General features: G+C 42.3%; 1 protein-coding gene across 4 annotated transcripts in view; it reads right to left on the reverse strand.

The window, feature by feature from the left end:
* Positions 1 to 312: 312 nt before the first annotated feature.
* The window catches only part of gabrb3 (gamma-aminobutyric acid type A receptor subunit beta3), a 110,925-nt gene continuing 86,395 nt past the window's right edge, over positions 313 to 24,842 (reverse strand). Inside the window, exons 6-7 of one of the 4 annotated variants that reach the window (XM_060826835.1) lie at positions 13,325 to 13,356; positions 313 to 663 (exon numbers count right to left, since the gene is read on the reverse strand). In XM_060826835.1, coding sequence (XP_060682818.1) covers positions 313 to 663; positions 13,325 to 13,356 — 383 coding nt within the window. Of the gene's footprint in view, positions 666 to 13,324; positions 13,357 to 24,330; positions 24,340 to 24,842 lie in introns of all 4 variants that reach the window. The other 3 variants (XM_060826832.1, XM_060826833.1, XM_060826834.1) reach the window with 3 other exon arrangements.

Genomic DNA, 24,842 nt, shown 5'->3' on the forward strand with positions numbered 1-24,842 from the left:
TTTTTACAATTCCTAGTGTATATGGCAGATAACTCATTGTTTATATGACATGGTCTCATGCAAAGTATGACAAGCTTTTTCAAGGCTTATAAATGTCATTCTCTCTCTCTTTGAGGGTATCTTCATTTATCATTTTCTCTGAGATTTTTTTTTATTAAATTTTCCCTCACATTTTATCACAGCTTTTGTTCTACAGCAAAAATATTCCCATAGCTGCGGGGCTGCATTCTGCATTCCTATAATGACTGGGCAGTTGTTTCACCCTGTACAATAAAAGGGAGTCCGCAGTACTTTGCACATGGTACCTTAGTATCAGTTTACGTAGTACAGCCAGTAGATCAAGTTGAACAGAGAAAAAATGACTGGAAACACTATCCTTGACCACCTGTCTATGGCGTTAACGTCAGTCAGATTGGGGATTTTTATTTTTAGCTGGGAGGACCTTCTTCGCAAACGGTTCTTCTTAGCCTGGGCAGCATTTCTGTCCAATGTGCTGCGGCCTAGTCCTTCTCGGGCTGTGCTTTGTTTCCTGTACTGAATTCCTGAGTTGTCAAAGGACATCACTGAATTCCTGGATTCGGTCACACTTGTGGTAACCTCTGTTGACGTAACTTCATTGTGAATCTCCAGGGCTGACAGCAGGATATTTCCATGGGCATCCACCTAAGTACACATAAAAAACAGAATGCACGTCAGTCATATTTCCCAAAGCCAGACTCACAACGCCATCACAATGCTTGGTTGGACAGTATGCAGCACAGCAGTGGGGACATTCAAACCCTATAATGGGCATCGCAGAAAATAATAGAGGAGGGATTGATAATGTCAAGCAAACAAATTGCTCACTGTGGTAAAGGGCTCAAATACAAGGAGGCACAAGGTACAAATTCGGAGAAATCTTTAATTAGGGTTGAGCCTTTACATCTGAAAAGGAAAAGACATATGAAATAAATTACAAGAGAAGGCCATTAAAGAGAGCTGTGTAACTGAGTTTAGGAAATAATGGATATTTTCTGCAGAGAGAAGAACTTGAGTAGGATCCTGTCCGAGTCATAGAGGTTTATAGTATGTTCGGCCCTTCGCCCCAACTTGTCCATGCCGCCCAGTTTTCACAATTAATCTAGTCCCATTTTTTCCACCACTACCTATAGCAGACACTCACCACCTTCTGTGTGAAAAAGTTGCCCCTTTTGTATCTCTCCTCTCTCACTTAAACCTATGTCCTCTAGTTTTAGACTCCCCTACCATGAAAAATGCTGTTGGCTATCTATCTCATCTACACCGCTCATGATTTTATAGAACCTCCACAAGGTCACCCCTTAGTTTCCCATGTTCGAGAGGAAAAGTCCCAGCTCAGTTTATTATGCTTTATCTCTTACTTTTACCTCGATGTTAGCATGGCAGCACATTGTAAATTGCAACAGAAAATCATTCTTCACAATTTTACTTGTACCCAAATGTGCCACCATGGCGATTTGTGACACTTGTTGTCCAGGTTGGCCCAAGCTAGTTTGGCAAGAGGGTGGGAACCAGAGCTACATATGTGAGAGGGGCATAGCTGTAGATGGGGCAGTGACAGGATGTCGTGAATCTATCGTGAAGGATTTTCATGAGATGAAACAAAGAGATCGGTTAAAGTATGTCTGCTTTAATGCAAGGAGTGTCCGAAATAAGAGTACTGAACCTACAGCTTGGATCAGTGCTTGGTTCTATGACGTTGTGGCCATAACGAAGATGTTGATTTCACAGGGGCAGGAATGGTTGCTAGATGTTCCAGGGTTTAGAACATTTAAAAAGAACAGGGAGGGTAGGAAAAGAGGACGGGGTGTAGCATTACTACTCAGAGAGTGCATCACAGCTACAGAAACAAAAGTTGTTGAGGAAGGTTAGTCTACTGAGTCAGTACAGGTGGAAGTTAGGAACAGCAAGGGAGCAGCCACCTCATTAGGGGTTTTCTACAGACCCCCAATAGCAGTAGGGAGATTGACAATCTCATAGCAGATTTTGGAAAAAATGCATATGTAGCAGGGTTGTTGTTATGGGTGACTTCAGCTTTCCCAATAATGACTGGAACTTCCTCAGTGCAGATGGTTTGGATGGAGCCGTTTTTGTCAGGTGTGTTCAGGAGGTTTCCTTACTCAGTATGTAGACAGGTCGACGAGGGGAGAGGCCATTTTGTACTTGGTGCTTGGCAATGAGCCATGACAGGTGTCAGATCTCACTGTAGGAGAACACTTTGGTGACAGTGACCACAACTGCCTCACATTTATCATAGCTTTGGAGAGGGAAGGAAGCAGGTACAAAGGGAAGATATTTAATTGGGGAAAAGGAAACTATGACATTATCAGACAGGAGTTGGGAAGTACATATTGGGAAACATTGGTCCACAGAAAAGGCACAACAATGTGGAGACTTTTTAAGGAGCAGTTGTTATGAGTGATGCACAAAGTTGTTCCTCTGAGACAGGTAAGAAGGGGTAAGATTAAGGAGCCTTGGATGACGAGAATAGAGGAGCTTCTTGTCGAAAAGAAGAAGGCAGCTTATATAAGGTGGAGGAAGCAAGGATCTATCACAGCTTTAGAGGATTACAGGCTTGCTAGAAAGGAGCTCAGAAATGGACTGAAGAGAGCCAGGAGGGGGCAAGAGAAAGGCTTGGCAGGAAGGATTTGGGAGAACCCAAAGGCAATTTATTCATACATGAGGAATAAGAGAATGATCAGGGAGAAGGTAGGGCCGGTCAGGGATAGCATAGGGAACTTTTACATGGAGTCTGAGCAGATAGGAGAAGCCCTAAGTGAGTTTTTGCTTCAGTTTTCACGAAGGAAAGGGACCTTGTTGTGAATGAAAACTTTGAGGAGCTGGGATACAGGCTTGAACAGATCAAGATTGATGAAGTTGACGTGCTGGAAATTTTGGAAAACATTAAGATTGATAAGTCTTCAGGGCCAGACCAGATTTGTCCTAGGTTCCTCTGGGAAGCGAGAAAGGAGGTTGCTAAGTCACTGGTGAAGATCTTTGCTTCCTCACTCTCCATGGGAGTCGCACTGGAGGATTGGAGGGAGGCAAATGTTGCTCCTCTTTTCAAGAAGGGGAATAGGGAAATCCCTGGCAATTACAGACCAGTCAGTCTAACATCTATTGTCAGCAAGGTTTTGGAAAGAATTCTGAGGGATAGGGTTTATGACTATTTGGAAATGCATAACGTGATTAAAGGCAGTCAGCATGGCTTTATGAGGGGCAGGTCATGCATTATAAATCTTGTTGAGTTCTTTAAGGAGGTGAGGAGACAGGTCAATGAAGGTCGAGCAGTGGATGTGGTGTATATGGACTTCAGCATGGCATTTGATAGGGTTCCCCATGGTAGGCTCATTCATAAAGTCAGGAGGCATGGGATACAGGGAGATTTGGCTATCTGGATTCAGAATTGGTTGGCTGACAGAAGGCAGAGAGTGGTTGTAGATGGAAAGTATTTTGTCTGGAGGTCAGTGGTGAGAGATGTCCTGCAGGGTTCTGTTCTTGGGCCTCTGCTCTTTGTAGTTTTTATAAATGACTTGGATGAGGAGGTTAGGGGTGGGTTAATAAATTTGCAGATGACACAAAGATTGGAGGTGCCTTTAATCGTATCATAAGCTATTGCAGGCAGCAGCGCGACATAGACAGGATGCAGAGCTGGACTGAGAAATGGCAGCTGGAATTCAACATGGATAAATGTGAAGTGATGCATTTTGGAAGGTTGAACTTGAATGGTGAACATAGGATTCTTGGCAGTGTGGAAGAACAGAAGGATCTTGGTGTTCAAGTGCATAGATCCGTCAAAGTTTCCACCCAAATGGATAGGGTTGTTAAAAAAAGCATATGGTGTTTTGGCTTTCATTAACAAGGGGATCGAGTTTAAGAGCTGCGAGGTTTTGCTGCAGCTCTACAAGTCTCTGGTGAGACCACACTTGGAATATTGCATCCAGTTCTGATCGCCCTACGATAGGAAAGATACGGAGGCTTTGGAGACGGTGCAAAGGAGGTTTACCAGGATGCTGCCTGGACTGGAGGGCTTGTCTTATGAAGAGAGGTTGACTAAGCTTGGACTGTTCTCTCTGGAGGGAAGGCGGAAGAGAGATGACTTGATTGAGGTGTACAAAGTAATGAGAGGCATGGATAGAGTCAATAGCCAGAGAATTTTCCCCAGGGCAGGATTGAGTGGTACGAGGGGTCATAGTTTTAAGATATTAGGAGGAAGGTATAGAGGAGACGTCAGAGGTAGGTTATTTATGCAGAGAGTTGTGAATGCATGGAATGCGTTGCCAGTGGTGGTTGTGGAAGCAGAATCATTAGGGACATTTAAGAGACTGCTAGACATGCACATGGACAGCAGTGAATTGAGAGGAGTGTGGGTTAGGTTATTTTATTTTAGATTAGGAATAATCCTCGGCACAACATCATGGGCAGAAGGGCTTGTTCTGTGCCGTACTTTTCTATGTTCTATGTTCTATAAACCATCAAACCCTTTTCAGATCATCTAAAAGATGGTGTCACCCTTTGGTGTAAGTTGTCTGACAATCCAACATTTTGGAATCTTCAGTGTCAGCTGAAAACACTGGAATGCATCTGATTATTATATGCAGATAGCAAGAGAAAGATTTTAAAAAACATGATCTTAAAATAAATAGGTTAATGAATTCCAAACAGGTTAGTCATTAATACCGTATGATCACACAACATAATTTCGACAGTTCCCTTTCAACTTGATAGTGGAATGGTCAACAAAAAGTATCAATTCTTTAAATAATAGCTTCTCTGGTGGGTCTAATGAACTGAAAAAACAATGTATGGATTTATACTAGAGATGTATTGAACAGATGAAAATGTCAATACTTAACAGGGGTTCCTTGCACAGGCTTCATAGAATCCCTACGGTGTGGATATCGGCCATTTCGCCACTGGGTCTGCACTGACCTTCCAAAGATCCCAGTCCCCTTCCCTATTCCCTGAACCCACATTTATCATGGCTGATCCATCTTCCCTGCACATCCCTAAACACAATGCACAATGGCACTGGCAATGACCAGGGTGTGATCAAACAAACAATACCAGTATTGATAAATTTTGACCCACCACCCACTTAGCAATCCTACCACAAATATAGGACTGCAAGAAAATCAGACAAAAACAAAGTTCATGTCTTTCATCCTTTTCCATTTTGATACAATAATCTTTTCTTCGTGGTATAGCTCTCGTCTGCCAATGAGAAACCCACACTATATTTTCTAAGGGCATCTGCCAAAGTTCTGAAGAGACAGGCAGGCCATTCTTTGGAATTAGTCTCCTGAGGGTGGAAATCCCACCCTCCACAAGTTGTTAGGGTGACCAGTTGCCATGGTAGCTGCTGGGAGAGCAGCACGAGGACCCAGGAGCAAAGTAAATGATTTGCGAGGGTGACGGGTGCATTTATGCTGTGTGAGTGACAGGGATAGGGTAGGGTGAGGGGATGATTGCTCTCAATAGCCTTCTCGCCAAATAGGCACCGAGCACCTTTGATCAAGGACCCCACTCAGACAACATGCTTCCAGCACGGTGGTAAGTTCAAAAGATGCTGGAAAAATCTCAGCAGGAACAGAAGCAAGTTGAGGTCCTGAAATGGTCCTTACTTGAGCAGTGAAGGGCCTTAATTGGCGGTGGGATAGGAAGGCTAATCCCACTTACATCAAATCTAATTCCAATGTGGGTGGGATTTGATTTGATTTGTTATTTTCACAGGTACCAAAATACAGTGAAAAGTATTGTTATGTTTGCTATCCAGGCAATTCGTACTTTAAGGGAGTGAAGATGCTGTGAACCACTACCACATCTGTGTAAACACTTTTTCTTGACTTCAGCCTCACCACCTCTCGAGGTATAAGAGTCTACCTGTTAATTCTATCCATTAATCCATGATAGATCCAAGCAGCAAGTGAGTAAAACTGCAATGATCGAAAGCTTGGAAAAAAGATGTGAAAAGATGTTTTTCCTCCCAATAACACTACGCATAGCATGTGCAATGTCTCAAATCATTTATATACTGAATTGTTAAATACTATACAATGAAGAAAAGCCAGATAATTTGTACTTAATTGAATCAATATTAATTGCTTCCACCATCACCTTAGAAACCTTGCTCTGAAGAATGATCTTAAATTTGTGGAAATAATGTGTGGAATTTTACTTGTCGAGGGTATGGTGCTGGAAAAGCACAGCAGGTCAGGCAGCATCCGAGGAGCAGGAAAATCGACGTTTCAGGCAGAAGCCCTTCATCAGGAATGAGGCCTGCTCCTCGGATGCTGACTGACCCACTGTGCCTTTCCAGCACCACACTCCTGACTCTGATCTCCAGCAGGTGCAGTCCTCATTTTCGCCCTGTGGAATTTGACAGTCAGGGACAAAGTCCCAATGGCAGGGTGTCAGGCAGGTGGGCAGAACTGAGTAATAAGGGACATAGGTAGCTTAAGTGAGTAAGCAAAGGTCTGGCAGATGGAATACAAAGTTAATAAATTTGAAGTCATCCATTTCGGTGGAATAACAGCAAAAAGGACTATTACTTGAATGTTAAGAAATTGCAGCATGCTGCTGTGCAGAGGGACCTGGGTGTCCTTGTGCATGAATCACTGAAGGTTGGTCTGCAGGAGTAACAGGTAGTTAAGAAGGCAAATGGAATTTTGCCCTTCATTGCTAAAAGGATTGAGTTCAAAAGCAGAGAGGTTATGTTGCAGCTGTATAGCGTGCTGGTGAGGCCATACCTGGAGAACTGTGTGCAGTTTTGGTCTCCCTCCTTGAGAAAGGATGTATTGGCACTGGAGGGGGTGCAGAGGAGGTTCACCAGGTTGATTCCAGAGTTGAGAGGGTGGTTTATGAGGAGAGACGGAGCAGACTGGGATTGGCACGGTGGCACAGTGGTTAGCACTGCTGCCTCACAGCGCCAGGGACCTGGGTTCAATTCCCGCCTCAGGCGACTGACTGTGTGGAGTTTGCACATTCTCCCTGTGTCTGCGTGGGTTTCCTCCGGGTGCTCCGGTTTCCTCCCACAGTCCAAAGATGTGCAGGTCAGGTGAATTGGCCATGCTAAATTGCCCGTAGTGTTAGGTAAGGGGTATATGTAAGGGTATCGGTGGGTTGCGCTTCGGTGGGTCGGTGTGGACTTGTTGGGCCGAAGGGCCTGTTTCCACACTGTAAGTAATCTAATCTAATATTCATTGGAATTTAGAAGAATGAGGGGGGAATCTTACAGAAACATATAAAATTATTAAGGGAATAGGCAAGATAGAAGTAAAGAGGATGTTTCCACTGGCAGGTGAAAATAGGTCAAGAGGGCATAGCCTCAAGATTAGAGGGAGCAGATTTAGGACTGAATTAAAAAGGAATTTCTTCACCCAGAGGGTTGTGAATCTGTGGAATTCCCTGCCCAGTGAAGTGGTTGAGGCTTCCTTGGTAAATGTTTTTAAATCTAAGATAGATAATTTTTTGAATAGCAAAGGAATTAAGGGTTACGGTGAGAGGGAGCTTGAGTGGAGCTGAATCCACAAGAAGATCAGCCATGATCTGATTGAATGGCAGAGTAGGCTCGAAGGGCCGGATGGCCTACTCCTACTCCTCGTTCTTATGTTCTTATGCTCTTAGAATTTGCTGGCAGTATCTGATATGTCAGGGTGATCCAATAAATAAACCTTGGATGACTGAGGAGGCCATCTAACAGATGAAGAAAAGTAATTACTGCTGAGGGAACAAGGAGGTCATGGGGGTCCTCCATTTTGTCAGTGCACTGGGTTTTTATTCTGCTGAGACAAGCAGAAAGGGAATGATTGAAAGGGAAGTCCCTCCACTGCCAAAAGAGAGGTACAAATCTAACCCAGGCCAATACTGCAGAATCAGTCTCTTCCCAAGGTGTAGGGAGGGATCATCAGTGCACCAGCTTCTCATCAATAATCGGCTTCTTGATGCATTCAACAATCTGTGCTGTCCCTGGCTGAATCCAAATGTGCGTTTATGAGTTGAGTGGAAATGGGAAGCTGAGGAAAGTCTCTCTTGGCTTCTAGGGAGAATACCAATGAAGGGGTAAAACTGAAATCAATGGATGGCAAAGCAAGTCACCTCCAGTGATAAGACACAATGGTTTCCTTGGCTTTGGTGACTCTTATTTAATGTTACAAGGACAGGCTCCTAAGCCCAACCACTTCAAGCTACCTCACCACCTTTAGTGCATTAATGGCTCAGAGATAGAGACAATTATCTGATAATTTTCAAGAACAGCAGCAAGAATAGAAGAGTTGAATATTATTTAAGTAGAGGAGGACAGCAGGATGTTGCAGCACAGACAGATTTGGAAGATCTCATGCAAAGTGGCAAAACACTAGCATACTAGTTCCGAAGGTAATAAGAAATACACTCCAACTTGAATATGTATTGTAACACCATATTATTTTTGTATGCTAGCTTTCTGTGATTTTACATGAGGACTCCCACATCCCAAGTGTTTTGCCATACCCTATTTAAAAAATAAATGATATTTTAAGTTCCATCCTTCTTTCCTCTGAATGGGTTTGTAGTGATCTGACTTCTTGAACTGCTGTAGATCACCTGGTGTGGGTACACCCACTGTGATGTTAGAAAGTTCAAGCATTTGACCTGGAGACAGTGAAGGAACTGTGGTTAGGAGACCCATGACCTCCAGGATTGTTTCAGAAATATTGATTGTTTTTCATGAGCATAGATCAAAAATCAAACTGTACACTTAGCCTGACTGTAATTTGCAAACTGTAGAGCTAGTACAGACAGTATTCATGCAGTCAGGCCTTGAGTAATCAATTTCCCATTGAAACCAGACAGGCCTGGAACTGCCTGGCCACATTATTTCAGAACAAACAAATGTTTACATCTCCAGTGAAGCTGCCTGGTTAAAAGAACGTTAACCAGACTTGGAGGCACCCAGCACAGTAGAAGGCCAGAAACACAGCGTGACAAGTATAGCATGTGACAGTTCAAGGTTCAAACCCATGTTCTGTGACCTCCCAATGTGGAAAATATTCATTTCATTGGATCTTCCTGCCCCTGCTTGATGCTAGTATTGGACATAGGCTGTACAATCTTTGAGAAAAGCGTGAAGAGGGTTAAAAAGGGGCAGACCTGGACTCCCAGCTCTTTGGAGCAGCCTTATTCACCAGGTGTTACCAGTCCTTTCAGTCAAAATGCAGGGGGAGGGACCTGTGGATAAAGTGCAGCAAATCTTTGGAAGCATATGTCAGAAGTATATCACTAATGTAGCCAAAAGAGAAAATGCTGGAAAATCTCAGCAAGTCTGGCAGCATCTGTAAGGAGAGAAAACAGCTGACATTTCGAGTCTAACTGACCCTTTGTCAAAGCTAAAAAAAAGGGGAGAAATAGGGAGGTATTTATAGTAGTCTGAGAGAAGGTGAGTCATGGCTCCAGAATCAAAGAGGTGATAATGACAATGCATAGAGAGACTATAGGGAGATTAGGAGCTGTGAATGACCAAGGCTGCAGCCAGTGCTATGTGACAAAATATGTGGGGGATGGGGGAGGAGGGATGAAGCAGAGGCAAAATGGGAAACAGGGGAGAAGGGTAGCAAAGGGGGAAGAGGAGAGGAAAAAGGTGATGAGAGAGTGGGGAACGAGAGAAAGAGAGACAATCAAGAAATAAGAGGTACAGAACAGTGAAAAAAAAGTTAAAAAAGATAAATAAAATAAATGAAATAAAATTATCTGAAGTACTTGAATTCAATGTTGACACCGGCAGGCTGTAACGTGCCTAGTCGGAAGATGAGATGCTGTTCCTCCAGTTTGCGTTGAGCTTCACTGGAACATTCTGGATTAGAATGCTGCTGGAAAAGCACAGCAGTTCAGGCAGCATCTGATGTTGTCTGACCTGCTGTGCTTTTCCAGTACTACTCTAATCCAGAATCTGGTTTCCAGCATCTGCAGTCATTGTTTTTACCTTCACTGGAACATTGCAGCAGGCCAAGTTCAGACATGTGGGCATGGGAGCAGGATTGTGTGTTGCATTTGCTTTTATCACTATAATGTAGATTTGTGATTGAGATTTAAGACTATTTACTGAAGATTCCATAGTAGAATCTAATAAACATTGCTTTTCCTTGATAAAGTGCTCCATAAGTTTTATTTACAGACTTTTTTTTAATCATTCACAGGATGAGAGCATTGCCGACTAATCCAGCATTCATTGACCGTCACTAATTACCCAGAGGGCAATTGAGAGTCGACCACATTGTTGCGGCTCTGGAGTCACATGTAGGTCAGACCAGGCACAGATGGCAGATTTCCTTCCCTGAAGGATATCAGTGAGCCAGATGGATCTTTCTGATAATTGACAACAGTTTCATGGCCACTAGTAGGTTCTTAATTTCAGATTTTGATAATGAATTCAAATTCTACCATAAGGCATGGGTGTGATTTGAATCCATGTCTCCAGAACAAGAGCTGAATTTCTGATAGTAATCACTAGGCCATTGCCTCCCCTTGAGTTGGATCTTTCCCCTAACTCTTGTTCCCTTTGTCTATCTCACTGCTTAACATGCCTGAGTTAACAAAGGTTACTGCAAACTGGTCAAAGTTAGTCAAAACACTTTTACCCATCCTTTCACTTCAGAACGGTGATATAATTTTCAATTCAGCATAGATTGTGCTTTGAAGGGGCACTTGCAGATCATGGGGTTTCCCCTCTGACTTGTCTTCAAAATGGTAGGGGTTGTGGGTTTCGAAGATCCTTTTGCCATGTATTGTATGGATTGCTCAAACTGCTGCCAATCATGCATGGAAGTAAATGTTTAAGGTGTTGGATGAAGTGCTCTGACAAATTCCTGCCTGACACCATCATAGGATCACCATTAGTTCAAGAAAATGATCCCGCCATCTTCTGAGGGGAAGAGGAAATGCTGAACAAAGACCATTCCTGCTGTCACCCACACCCATAAGGGAAGGCAATTATGCAGTAGTAATGTCACTGGGTTAGCAACCCCGACCTAGTGTCCTGAGGTTTGAAATAAAAAAAATAGAAAGCTTATCCAATAACGACCATATAACCAGTGGCAACTGTCATTAAAAACCCATCTGATTCATCAATGGCCTTTAGGGAAGGAAATCTATCATCCTTACATGATCTGGCCTAAATTTGACTCTAGACCCTCAGCAATGAGGTTACTTCTCAACTGCTCTCTGAATAATTAAGGATGGGCAATAGATGCTGGTTCAGTGAACAAAAATTAGTCACTATCAGTTCATTAATTCTGTTCTGTTTCTTTATGAATACTATATTAAAAATGAAAGTAATTCTATCCAAATGATATCTTTTAAATAATCTGTAATACATTATATTTCATATTTCACAGGAAATTATTTATTGAAGTCCTTAAGGGTATCACACTTATGAGATTAATGACCCAGAAACAGAAAATTATCTTCAAGTTTTTTTTGGAGCTCATTAATCTCAATTACAGTCGAGGGTCAGAGTCAGGTTTCATATCAAGTGTTGGGATAGCAATGACCACAAAAGAAAGCATGCAATCTTCAATAACACTAATGGTTCTCGGAGAGCTCTTACACTGCAGGTACCAAATCACATCGATAGCATCCTAATTGAGTTGGAAGCCAATGCACTGGGTTGTAAATCCTGCTTGAACTGCTGTGCAATCAAACAAAGTCCACTGATTGCCAGTTAAATCTGCAATATTAGATGAACACTGATGGGCAGGTGACAGTTCAATTACTTACTGAGCCCTATCTGCTAGACATTATTGCATTGTTCATATGGTGGGATAATTTATTTTGCATTTTCCATTTTCAAGCTGCAGAACTTTTGCTGCCTAAATGTAATTTATTAATATCCATTGATTCAACAATGGTCCAGATAATCCAGTCAGCAGTGAGACTGATGCTGAGGACCTCAGTGCTGTGAAGATAACCCCATATTTTGCTTTCATCTTGGACATTTGCTCCTGGCTTCAGCACAGCTAAGATTTTAAAAGTTTCAAGGTGCTTTGGAGAATTGAATGAATGAGTGGTCAGCTTGATGTTATAAGAATCTGGATCAGTGGTGCTGGAAGAGTACAGCAGTTCAGGCAGCATCCAACGAGCAGCAAAATCAACGTTTTGGGCAAAAGCCCTTCATCAGGAATAAAAGCTGCTCGTTGGATGCTGCCTGAACTGCTGTGCTCTTCCAGCACCACTGATCCAGAATCTGGTTTCCAGCATCTGCAGTCATTGTTTTTACCTCGTTGATGTTACAAGAAGTTAGGTTAGGGCAGTTGGGTCATGGGCAATGACATGGAAAAATGCAGTCAGAAGAGGTGGCCTAGATTTGTGAAGAGAAAATCGTGTCTGACTAACTTGCTGGAATTTTTTTAAAGAAGTAATAGAGAGGGTTGACGAAGGTAACCTTGTTGATTGCACATGGACTCAGCAGAATTCTGAAGAAAGTTATGGGTCATAGAATAAAATGATAGAAGCAAAGTGAATACAAGAGTGGCTGATGGTTGGGAGAGTAATAATCAAGAAGTTTTTTTATGGGTTGCAGGAAGGTTTGTAGTGTGTTCTGTAAGGTTTGAATTTGAGATCCCTGTTTCTCCTGACTTCATATTAATGATCTCAATCTTAGTATGCAGGCAACACAAAACCTGGGAGGACTAAACTTCAAGAACATTGTAGAACCTCAAGGGGTGTAGACAGGTTGGTGGAATGGGCAGTCAGTCAGCAAAATTTCAATGTGGTGCTATTTGGGACAAAAAAGATTGAGAAAGTTTAAATTAAAGGGTACAATTTGCAAGTGTGTGCAGGAATACACAACCTTAGTGTATACGTAAATTGGTCTTTAAATATCGTTGAATGGATAGACAGAGTTAATACAGTGCATGTATGCTAGGTTCATAAACAATGGCAAAGACTAAAAGAGCTTATAATGTAATAACTCAATACAATAAAATACAGTAAAGGAATGGGCCCTTTGGCGTACCCAGCCTGCACCAATTCCTAATTCTTACTTAGACCCACGTGTGGTTTGGCCTTGTGTGGTTTCTATCCCTCTGTTTGCTTCACATTCATCTGTGTATTAAGATACACCTTAAATATTATTAATGCACCTGCTTCCATCACCTGCACTGGCAGTGCGTTCCCGTTTTTTCACCCTCTGTGTGAAAAACTTTCTTCCAACGTCTTTTCTAATCTTTCCTCTTCTTACCTTGAATCTGTGCCCTCTTGTAGTTGACTTTTCCATTGTGGGAAAAAGCCTGTGACTGTTCACCCTATCAATGCCTCTCATAATTTTGTAGACCTCTATCAGATCGCCCCTCAACCTCCGTCTTTCTAGTGAACATAATCTGAGCTTATCCAACCTCTCTTCATAACTAAAACCTTTCAGACCAGGCAATATCCTGGTAAACCTTCTCTGCCCTTGTGTGGAGTTGAAGGCATGTACTGTACCTTTAAGAGAGAGTGAAAGTTGAAAAGCTGGCAAGTCTCTGTCATGTGACTGACTGCACACACAGGATTTGTTGGACAATTTGAAGTTGTAACATTTGAGATATAGCTCAGGTACTGAGTTATTTACGCAACAACTTGAATTCAACCAATCAGTTTAAATTATGCCCCAAGATACTAAAACCCAATTGACTTTGAATTTTACTGCTTTGGCAACATCAAACCAATGAGGCAATCCAATATTTTGGGGTTTTAAAAAAAACAGACATTTTGAACAGTTAGCCAGAGAGACCAAGAGCACCTACTGCCATACAGACTGCCTGCTGGCCACCTCTCTAAAAGGTACTTTTCTCATATGAAAAATCTGTGCAGCAGAAGACTGAGGATGACCCAGGAAAATACAGAGGAGAATCAACATGACTGGCTGGTTTTGAAAATTGATTTTCTGTAAATTTTACAGAGGCTTTGTCGAATCAGTATATTGTTATAGAGTGGGAAGTAGATGAATTGTTAGGACAAAGAAGGCTTACAGGCTAGATGGTCCGTTTTAGAGTTAAAGAATAATTTGCTTTTTTTTCTTTAAATAGTGGAATTTGGGTAGTTGTCTGTCACTCATACTTTAACAGATTATGAGGCGAGATAATCTTTTCTGTGTGCTTGGTTTAAATTAGGAGAAGGTTTTACCCTGTGTCATAACAGTACCCTCTGCAAAGAATCCATGTCCTTCTGATAGTTTGGTGACCAGAATGGTATGTAATAGTCAAAATTGGTCTAACTGAAGTTTTATACAGCAACTTTAATATATGATGCTCCAGTTAATGAAGGCAAGCATGCTATATGCCTTCTTGACTACCTTGTCCACCTCTGTTGCCACTTTCAGGGATTTGTGGATCTGTACGCCCAGATCCCTCTGTATGTCAATTTGCCTAAGGGTGCTGCCATTTCTTGAATAATTCACACCTGAAATTGACCTTCCAAAATGCATCACCTCGTATTTATCCAGATTAAACTCCATTTGCTGTATCTCTACCCAAATCTGCAATCTAAATGTATCCTGTTGTATCCTTTGACAATCCTCTTCACAAACTACAATTTTGCCAATTTTGGTATCACCTGCAAACTTACTAATCAGGCTGCCTACATTTTCCTCCAGATCTATATTCCAAACAGCAAAGGTCCCAGCATTGCTCCTTACAGAACACCACTGATGCCCATTCAAAAAAAGTACCCTTTCACCACAGCTCTCTGTCTTCTATGACCAAATTAATATTGTATCTATCAAGCCAGCTTATCCCAGATCCCGTGACACCCAATCTATTGCACCAGCCTGCCATGAGGTACCTCATCAAATGCCTAATTAAAGTTCATATAGACAACATCCCACTACCCTTCCCTTATCAGTCACTCTTGCCACCTCCTCAAGAAACTCAATCAATTTGGTGAGACATGATCTTCTCCACATGACCCCTTTTAGCCCTCCTAACTCCACATTTGAGCTCCTTCCTACTTTCTCTATATTCTTCAAGACCTTTGTCTGCTTTTAGTTGCCTTGACCTTTGGTATGCTTCCTTTTTTTTGACTAAGCTGATAATTTTCCCTGTCATCCACCATTCCTGAATCCTGCTAGCTCTGTCTTTCATTTTCATAGGCACATGCTATCTTGCACTCTGATTAACTGGCCACATAAAAGTCTCACATATCAGATATAGAACTGGCCTCAAACAGTCACTGCCAATCCAGATTTTCTGATTTTTGCCCAATTCGGTTATAGTTGGCATTCCTCCAATTTAGCACCTTCATCTGGGATTCACTCTTCTCCTTATCCATAAGGATCCGAAAACATATGGAATTATAGTCACAATTCCCAAAATGCTGCCCCATTTGAAACTTTGATCACCTGGCCAGGCTTATTTCTCAAGATCAGGTCTAGTGTGGCCCCCTCCCTCACTGGAATATCCACATACTGTTTCAAAAAACCATCCTGGACATGCCTAACAAGTTGTTCCCATCCAAACCCCTGGCACTAAGGCAGTCCCAGTCAATATGGGGTGAGCAGACCTCCCTCCGGATCCTCCGCTCCACCCTTGCAGCCATGAGTTAAAAATCACCCATCCCAACAACCCTGTTATTATCACATCATTCCAGAATTATCAATTTATATTGCGCAATGGTTAAACCTTACCAGGTGTGTTGTCTATGATTTGGGCACCACACTATAGAAAGGATGTGAATGCATTGGAGAGAGATGCTTATCAGAATGGCTGTAGTGAGGAGACACTTCAGTTATGGAGAAGTTTGAACTGGTTTCCCTGGAAATGAGAAAGCTATGACTTGGCAGAAGTTTACAAAATCATGTGGGATCTGGACTGCCTGGATTTGGAGAAACTGTTCCCAATCATAAATGGACTTAAAACTAGGGGCGGCACGGTGGCACAGTGGTTAGCACTGCTGCCTCACAGCACCAGAGACCCGGGTTCAATTCCCGACTCAGGCGACTGACTGTGTGGAGTTTGCACGTTCTCCCCGTGTCTGCGTGGGTTTCCTCCGGGTGCTCCGGTTTCCTCCCACAGTCACAAAGATGTGCGGGTCAGGTGAATTGGCCATGCTAAATTGCCCGTAGTGTTAGGTAAGGGGTAAATGTAGGGGTATGGGTGGGTTGCGCTTCGGTGGGTCGGTGTGGACTTGTTGGGCCGAAGGGCCTGTTTCCACACTGTAAGTAATCTAGAGTGCAGAACTTCAAAGGGTTTTTTTAAAATAGAATCCAATGCAAAAAAAAATCACTGTGAATGGTTAAGATCTCGAGTGCACTGCTTGGAAGTGTTTGATTAAATTGAAGCATTCATGAGGGATTTGATGATTTCTTTCAATAGAATCAATGGGCAGGGTTAAAATACAATTACAACTGTAGCCTCTCAACCTTTCCTCAGAAGACAGCCCTACTATTCCGACTATTAGACTGGTAAATCTACTTTAAACTGGTTCCAATGCATTTATAAGCTTTCTGAAATACTCCATTCTTCTATTCATAACACCCAAGGTCCCATTTGTCTTATTAAGAATTTTCACAACCTGCCTTGACACCTTGCTCACAAATTTCCGCAGGTAACTCAACACCTTTGCTCCCTGTAGATTTGTAATCTTTATTTCACTTTATCTCTCCTTAATCAGGAGTACAATTTCAAGTTAGATACAAATGCAGAACAAAGGAGAGCCTTTGCAAATAGTGAAAAAAGGCAATTTTCAGATGATGTGCAATTGTAAAGATGGCCTTTTGAGTGCTTAGTGGAGGGAGAATATTAAATTATTCAAGAGGCAGTTGTATGGTTGGTGGGTTTGAGCTATAGGGAGAGGCTGAATAGGCTGGGTCTGTTCTCCCTGGAGCGTTGGAGGCTGAGCGGTGACCTTAAAGAAGTGTATAAAACCTTGAGCTGCATGGATAGATTAAATAGACAAGGTCTTTACCGTGGGGTGGGCAAGTCCACAACTAGAGGGCATAGGATTAGGGGAGAGGGGAAAGATTTAAAAGGGACCTAAGGGGTAACTTTCATGCAGAGGGTGGTGCATGTATGGAATGAGCTGCCAGAGGAAGTGGTGCAGGCTGGGACAATTACATTTAAAAGGCATCTGGATGGGTATATGATTACAAAAGGTTTAGAGAGATATGGGCCAAATGCTGGCAAATGGGACTAGATTAAGTTCGCCGAGCTGGAAGTTTTTGTTGCAAACGTTTCGTCCCCTGGCTAGGAGACATCATCAGTGCTCTGGAGCCTCCTGCGAAGCGCTTCTTTGATCACCTGGCCAGGTGATCAAAGTTTCTTCCGGCATTTATAGTGGTCTGTCCTTGCCGCTTCCGGGTGTCAGTTTCAGCTGTCCGCTGCAGTGATTGGTATATTGGGTCCAGGTCGATGTGTCTGTTGATGGAGTTTGTGGATGAATGCCATGTCTCTAGGAATTCCCTGGCTGTTCTCTGTCTGGCTTGCCCTTTGATAGTAGTGTTTTCCCAGTCGAATTCATGTTGCTTGTTGTCTGAGTGTGTGGCTACTAGGGATAGCTGGTCGTGTCGTTTCGTGGCTAGTTGGTGTTCATGTATGCGGATTGTTAGCTGTCTTCCTGTTTGTCCTATATAGTGTTTTGTGCAGTCCTTGCATGGTATTTTATAAACTACATTAGTTTTGCTCATGTTGGGTATTGGCTCCTTTGTTCTAGTAAGTTGTTGTCTGAGCGTGGCTGTTGGTTTGTGTGCCGTTATGAGTCCTAGGGGTCGCAGTAGTCTGGCTGTCAGTTCTGAAACGCTCCTGATGTATGGTAGTGTGGCTAGCCCTTTTGGTTGTGGCATGTCCTCGTTCCGTGGTCTATCTCTTAGGCATCTGTTGATAAAGTTGCGCGGGTATCCGTTTTTGGCGAATACCTTGTATAGGTGTTCCTCTTCCTCTTTTCGCAGTTCTGGTGTACTGCAGTGTGTTGTAGCTCTTTTGAATAGTGTCCTGATGCAGCTTCGTTTGTGTGTGTTGGGGTGGTTACTTTCATAGTTTAGGACTTGGTCTGTGTGTGTTGTTTTCCTGTGTACCCTTGTGGTGAATTCTCCGTTCGGTGTTCTCTCTACTAACACGTCTAGGAATGGGAGTTGGCTATCCTTTTCCTCTTCTCTCGTGAATCGTATTCCTGTGAGTGTGGCGTTGATGATTCGGTGTGTTTTTTCTATTTCTGTGTTTTGATGATTACAAAGGTGTCATCGACGTATCTGATCCAGAGTTTGGGTTGGATTTGTGGTAGGGCTGTATGTTCTAACCTTTGCCTAACTGCCTCTGCTATGAGTCCCGAGATTGGTGATCCCATGGGTGTTCCGTTGATTTGTTCGTATATCTGATTGGTGAATGTAAAGTGTGTAGTGAGGCACAAGTCCAGTAGTTTAAGTATGCCGTCTTTGTTGATAGGTTCCGCCTCCTGTTTTCTGTTATGTATGTCCAGTAGGTTGGCTATTGTTTCTCTGGCTAGGGTTTTCTTCGATTGACAAAACATTCATCCACATCTCCATCAACAGACACATCGACCTGGACCCAATATACCAATCACTACAGCGGACAGCTGAAACTGACACCCGGAAGCGGCAAGGACAGACCACTATAAATGCCGGAAGAAACATCAAAGAAGCGCTTCACAGGAGGCTCCAGAGCACTGATGATGTCTCCTTGCCAGGGGACTAAACGTTTGCAACAAAAACTTCCAGCTCGGCGAACAGAACCACAACAACAAGCACCCGAGCTACAAATCTTCGCACAAACTTTGGGACTAGATTAATTTAGATTATCTGGTTGGCTTGGACGAATTGGACCGAAGGGTCTGTGTCCGTGCTGTACATCTCTATGAGTCTATCCCTCTAAACCCTTGTAATCATATACTCATCCAGATGGCTTTTAAATGTAATTGTACCAGCCTCCACCACTTCCTCTGGCAGCTCATTCCACGGACGCACCACCCTCTGCATGAAAAAGTTGCCCCCTAGGTCTCTTTTTTATCTTTCCTCTCTCACCCTAAACCTATGCCCTCTAGTTCTGGACTCCCCTTCCCCAGGGAAAAGACCTTGCCTATTTACCCTATGTGTGACCTAAATGGCCCAGATGCTCACCCCGTTTTCACTTATCTGGATTTTCAAGTTGACTCAAGTTTGATCTTTTGGTCTTAACACTGGGAACACAAATGACTATTTTGTGAAACACCTCCACTCTGTCCACAGGAATGACCTTGAACTTCCAAGTGCTTTTTTATAATTTCAAAAAACCATCTTTCTCCCGACCAACCTCTGAGTCATCTAGACTCGAAACGTTAGCTTGCTCTCTCTCCATGGATGCTGTTTGACTTGCTGCGATTTCCGGCATTTTTTGTTTTCCCTAATAAATCATGTCTTACTTGAGTCTTTTTGACTCTACTTTCAGCAGAGTGGACTCATTTTATTCCTTTTCACGCCCTTATTTATACTCTTTTTACATTTCTAGTTCTCCTTTACTCCCATTAGATTGTCTTTATTGTTTGCTCTGGATAAGCTCACCGTCAGTTTGACTTAATCCTCCTCCCCCTCTAACAACAGCATAAAACCCAGTTGCATTTTCCATTCAGTTCTGAAGTAGAGTCATACCAGACTCAAAATGTTAACACTGTTTTTTCTCTCTACAGATGCTGTCAGACCTGCTAAGTTTCATTCACATTTTCTGCTTTTGTTTAAGTCTTAAGGTCACTTTTCTTAATTTTTTTTTGCTGCTTGGCTAATCCTGTCTGAAGTTAGTTTTAAGTCTGTCCAAATCCTGTTCTCATTACTGGACACGTTCTCTTGGCTGCTGTCTTGCTCTACAAAAGACAAGATAATTGTTTTGTCGAATAAACAATATATTTCCGTATCCTTCTCTCATCATTCTCCTTTTTACAGTAATATTTTAATTGTGACTCATCTCAACTTCCCTCGATACACTAAAAGTCTAATTATATTGTCTTCTCTACTGTCTCTGTTCTGAATTTCTGACATCACATCAATCTTATATTGCAATTCTCTCAAGATTGCAATACAGCCTTTACAATGGCTTTTGGTAACATTCTGGGTGTTACCATTAGTGGGCGGCACGGTGGCACAGTGGTTAGCACTGCTGCCTCACAGCGCCTGAGACCCGGGTTCAATTTCCGACTCAGGCGACTGACTGTGTGGAGTTTGCACGTTCTCCCTGTGTCTGCGTGGGTTTCCTCCGGGTGCTCCGGTTTCCTCCCACAGTCCAAAGATGTGTGAGTCAGGTGAATTGGCCATGCTAAATTGCCCGTAGTGTGAGGTAAGGGGTAAATGTAGGGGTATGGGTGGGTTGCGCTTCATCGGGTCGGTGTGGACTTGTTTCCACACTGTAAGTAATCTAATTGGCAAGATATAAATATATTATGTTCAAAGGCTGGAAATTCTGCAATTTGACTTCCTAAATCCGATCCATCATCCACATGGCATAAGTTTTGAGTTTGATTAAATACTCTTATCTGGCTGGAATGCAGCTCCAACAACACTCAAGAAGCTCAAAATCATTCCGGTCAATTAAGCAGCCAATGTGGTCGATTCCCATTCACTACCTTAAACATTCACCTTCATAACTGCAGTAACAGCATATCTACCACCCACAAGAACACACCATGGCTCCAGTGACATCACATTCCAGACACACAACTTCAACCACCTGGAAGGAAAAGCTCAACAGATGCATTGGAGCACCACAACCTGCACATTCCATGTCACTTACCATCCTGATCTGGAATATATCCTTCGGTGTTACTTGTTCAAAATCCTGGATGTCTTCCGAAACAGCACTGTAGACCTAATACATCAGAGTTGAGAGTGTGGTGCTGGAAAAGCACAGCAGGTCAGGTAGCATTTGAGAAGCAGAAGAATCGACGTTTCGGGCATAAGTCCTTCATTCCTAATGAAGGTCTTATGTCTGAACCATGGATTCTCCTGCTCCTCGGATGCTGTCTGACCTGATGTGCTTTTCCAGCACCACATTCTGATCTCCAACATCTGCATTGTTGTGGTTCTGTTCACTGACCTGGGAATTTGTGTTGCAGACGTTTCGCCCCCTGTCTAAGTGATATCCTCAGTGCTTGGGAGCCTCCCGTGAAGCGCTTCTGTGATCTTTCCTCCAGCATTTGTAGTGGTTTGAATCTGCCGCTTCCGGTTGTCAGTTCCAGCTGTCTGCTGCAGTGGTCGGTATATTGGGTCCAGGTCGATGGGATTATTGAATGAATCTGTGGATGAGTGCCATGCCTCTAGGAATTCCCTGGCTGTTCTCTGTTTTCTCAAACAATAAGCACATCGACCTGGACCCAATATACCGACCACTGCAGCGGACAGCTGGAACTGAAAACCGGAAGCGGCAGATTCAAACCACTATAAATGCCGGAGGAAAGATCACAGAAGCGCTTCACAGGAGGCTCCCAGGCACTGAGGATGTCACCTAGACAGGGGACGAAATGTCTGCAACACAAATTCCCAGCTTGGCAAACAGAACCACAACAACGACCACCTGAGCTACAAATCTTCTCACAAACTTTGAATCCAACATCTGCAGTCCTCACTTTCTCTGAGACATGATACATCAGTTTGATTGTGGCAATTGTTCAACAGAGCAGCTTACCACCATCTCCTCAAGGATTGGGAAATCAATGCTGACTATTCAGAAAAATGTCAGAAAACACTGTTTTACACAGATATATTATCTTGAGTTTTAAAACAATCCTGCACAGGTCTGGATTATCTTGGGCTTAGAATACATTGTCTCTGCTGCTGTTTGCTCCTTTTTCAAAGTAAGGCTCTTTAACTCTCGGTGTACTAACACTCTTTTATCAACTTTAGGATATTACAGGCTACTTGATGAAGCTCTCTTGTGTAGTGGCTAAGACCTCTCTCTCCGCATACTCATTCTAATCTGATGTATTTCCTTCTATTGCTGTCAGAGTCATATCATCAATTAAATCATTATTTACATATAATCACCTTGAGCTATATCTCCTTAAGCTACATCTCCATACGTGCTTCTCTATATTTGGTCTATCTTATTCCAGTATTCTTTTATTTTCTTACAAACATATGAATTAGGAGCCTCCCCCTCCATTCAATAAAATCATGGCTGATCTGAATACAACTAAAAATCTACATTCCCAATCACCTTTAACCTCTCTACTTTACAAGTGTCTATTAACCTCTGCCTTTAAAATATTGAAGGACTCTGTTTTGTAGGGAGCATTCTGGGTGTTAACATTGACCGGCTATAAACATAGAGTCAAGGTTAGAGTGGTGCTGGAAAAGCACAGCAGGTCAGGCAGCATCCGAGGAGCAAGAAAATCGATATTTCGGGCAAAAGCCCTTCATTGCCCGAAATGTCGATTTTCCTGCTCCTCGGATGCTGCCTGACCTACTGTGCTTTTCCAGCACCATTCTAATCTTGACTCTGATCTTCAGCACTTGCAGTACTCATTTTCGCCCTGATATAAATATATTCAAGAAGGGAATTCTAAAGACTCCTGAACCTCAGAAAGAGAGGGAAATTAACCCACCTCTTTCCTGTTTAAATGATTTTGAAACAGAGGCTCCAAGTCTAGATTTTCCCTTTGGCAGAAATGTCCTCTCCACATCGACCTTTTCAGACCCCTTTGAGTTTTATGTGTTTCATTCAAAGCATTTCTTAATCTTCTGAACTCCAGCAGCTCCAAACCCAGTCTGTGCAACCTTCCCTCAGAGAACAATCCCTCCCCATTTCAGCTGGGAGTTTAGCAAACCTTGTTTGACCTACTTCCAACACATTTACATAATTCCTTACAGAAGATGACTGTGGAAGATAAAAGTTCACGGTGTAAGAAGTAAGTTATTATATTATATAAAATATTGTGTGCAGCACTCCAGATGCAGGCTCCCCAGTGCTGTGTATAGTGGAAGCACAACCTCTCTACTTTTACATTCAATTCACCTTGCAATAAATGCTAATGTTCTATTTGCTTTCCTAGGACTTTTTGTACCTGCATAAAAGACCATCTTGTGACTCGTGCATGGACACCCAGGACACTTTGCATCTCAGAGCTCCACAATTCCTCACTATTTAAATAGATGTTTCTTTTCATTCTTCCTACCAAAATGGACAATTCTACATCTTCCCAAGTTGTATTCTATTTGCCACATCTTTGCTCACTCACTTCATAATTTTTTATAGCTTTCTTATGCCCTCCTTCACAACTTACCTCCCTACCTATCATTGTGTTATTAGCAAATTTAGCAAACCATACCTTCTACTCCCTCACTTATATAATTGCAAACAGCACCAACCACTGTAGCATACCACTTGTTACATCTTCATAGTCTAAAAATGTCCCACTTAGACTTATATTTTGTTTTCTGTTAGCCAGCTAACTTTCCAACTGTTCCAATATGCTACCCTTACACGATGAGCTTTTATTTTTCATAATTACCTCAAATGTAGCATCCTATCAAATGCCTTCTGGAAATACAAGTACCGTACATTCACTGAATCCCCTTTATCCACAGCACATTATTTGCTCAAGTAATTGCAACAGATTTGTCAAAGAATATTTCCATTTCACAAAACTTTGGACTTTGCCTGATACTTTGGAAAATTTCAAATTTTCAACTTGAAACTTTCCAATCTTCGCTGTTATAACTTCTTCAATTAAGGCTCCTAAGATTTTCACTGTGACGGATGTTAAGCTAACTGGTCTGTGGTTTCCTACATTCTATCTACCGCCCCTTTTGAATAAAGGACTCATATTGTTAACATGCAATCTAATGGGTCCACTCCAACTCAATGGAGTTTTGGAAAATTAAAATCACTGTTTTAACTATCTCATAAATACTCTAGGATGGATTTCATCAGGACCCAAACACTTGTCAGCCTGCAGTTCCAACAATTGTCTCAGTGTCATTTCTATGATGATTGTTATTTTCTTGAGTTCCTTCCTCCCATTTCCTGATTCATCGCTCTTTCTGGTATGTCATTTTTACCCTCTCTAGTGAAGCCTGATGCAAAACATATGGTCAATTCATCTGCTATTTGCTTATCTTCCATTATTAGTTTTTCAGTCCCACTTTCGATAGGACCAATACTCGCTTTGTGATTTTTTAGATTTAGAAACTCTCATCGATTTTTATATTTTTGGTTAGCTTTTTCTTGAAATATATTACTTCCCTCTTCATCAATTTGTTCATCATAGATACAGCCATTTTACATAATATTTAAAGTCAGAACCATCATTATCACAATTACCCCTATTATCTTTACTGCGCCGTGACTTACAACAAATGAGTTGCAATGGTTCAAGAAAGTTGCTCACCCCCACTTTCTCAAGGGCTACTAAAGATGGGGAGTAATTGCTGACTTAGTCAGTGATGCCCACATTCCTGAATTATTTTTTGTTAACAAAACTGCAGTCTGATCTTGACTCAAATACCATTTCTGGCCTTTCATCAAGAGCTGTCTGATATGCTTAGTAGGATCGACTAAGTTGGGGATAACCTAAGAGGTACTATGCATCACGTAGAGTCATGGAGTAACACGTCATGGAAACAGAGCCCAAACCCTGCAGTGCAACTTGTCCATGCTGAACATAATCCCAAACTAAACTTATCCCACAAGCCTGTGGTTGGCCCACATCACTCTGAACCTTTCCTATTCATATATCTGTCCAAATGTCTTTTATATACTGAAACTGTGCCTGCATCTACCATTTTCTCTGGCAGTTCATTGCACATGTGAACCACGCTATTGGTGAAAAAGTTGCCTCTCAGTTCCTTTTTAAGTCCTTCTCCTCTCATCTTAAAATTACACCCTACAGTTTTGAACTTC

Source organism: Hemiscyllium ocellatum, chromosome 6 (genome assembly GCF_020745735.1).
Source record: "Hemiscyllium ocellatum isolate sHemOce1 chromosome 6, sHemOce1.pat.X.cur, whole genome shotgun sequence".
NCBI classification, from domain to species: domain Eukaryota; kingdom Metazoa; phylum Chordata; class Chondrichthyes; order Orectolobiformes; family Hemiscylliidae; genus Hemiscyllium; species Hemiscyllium ocellatum.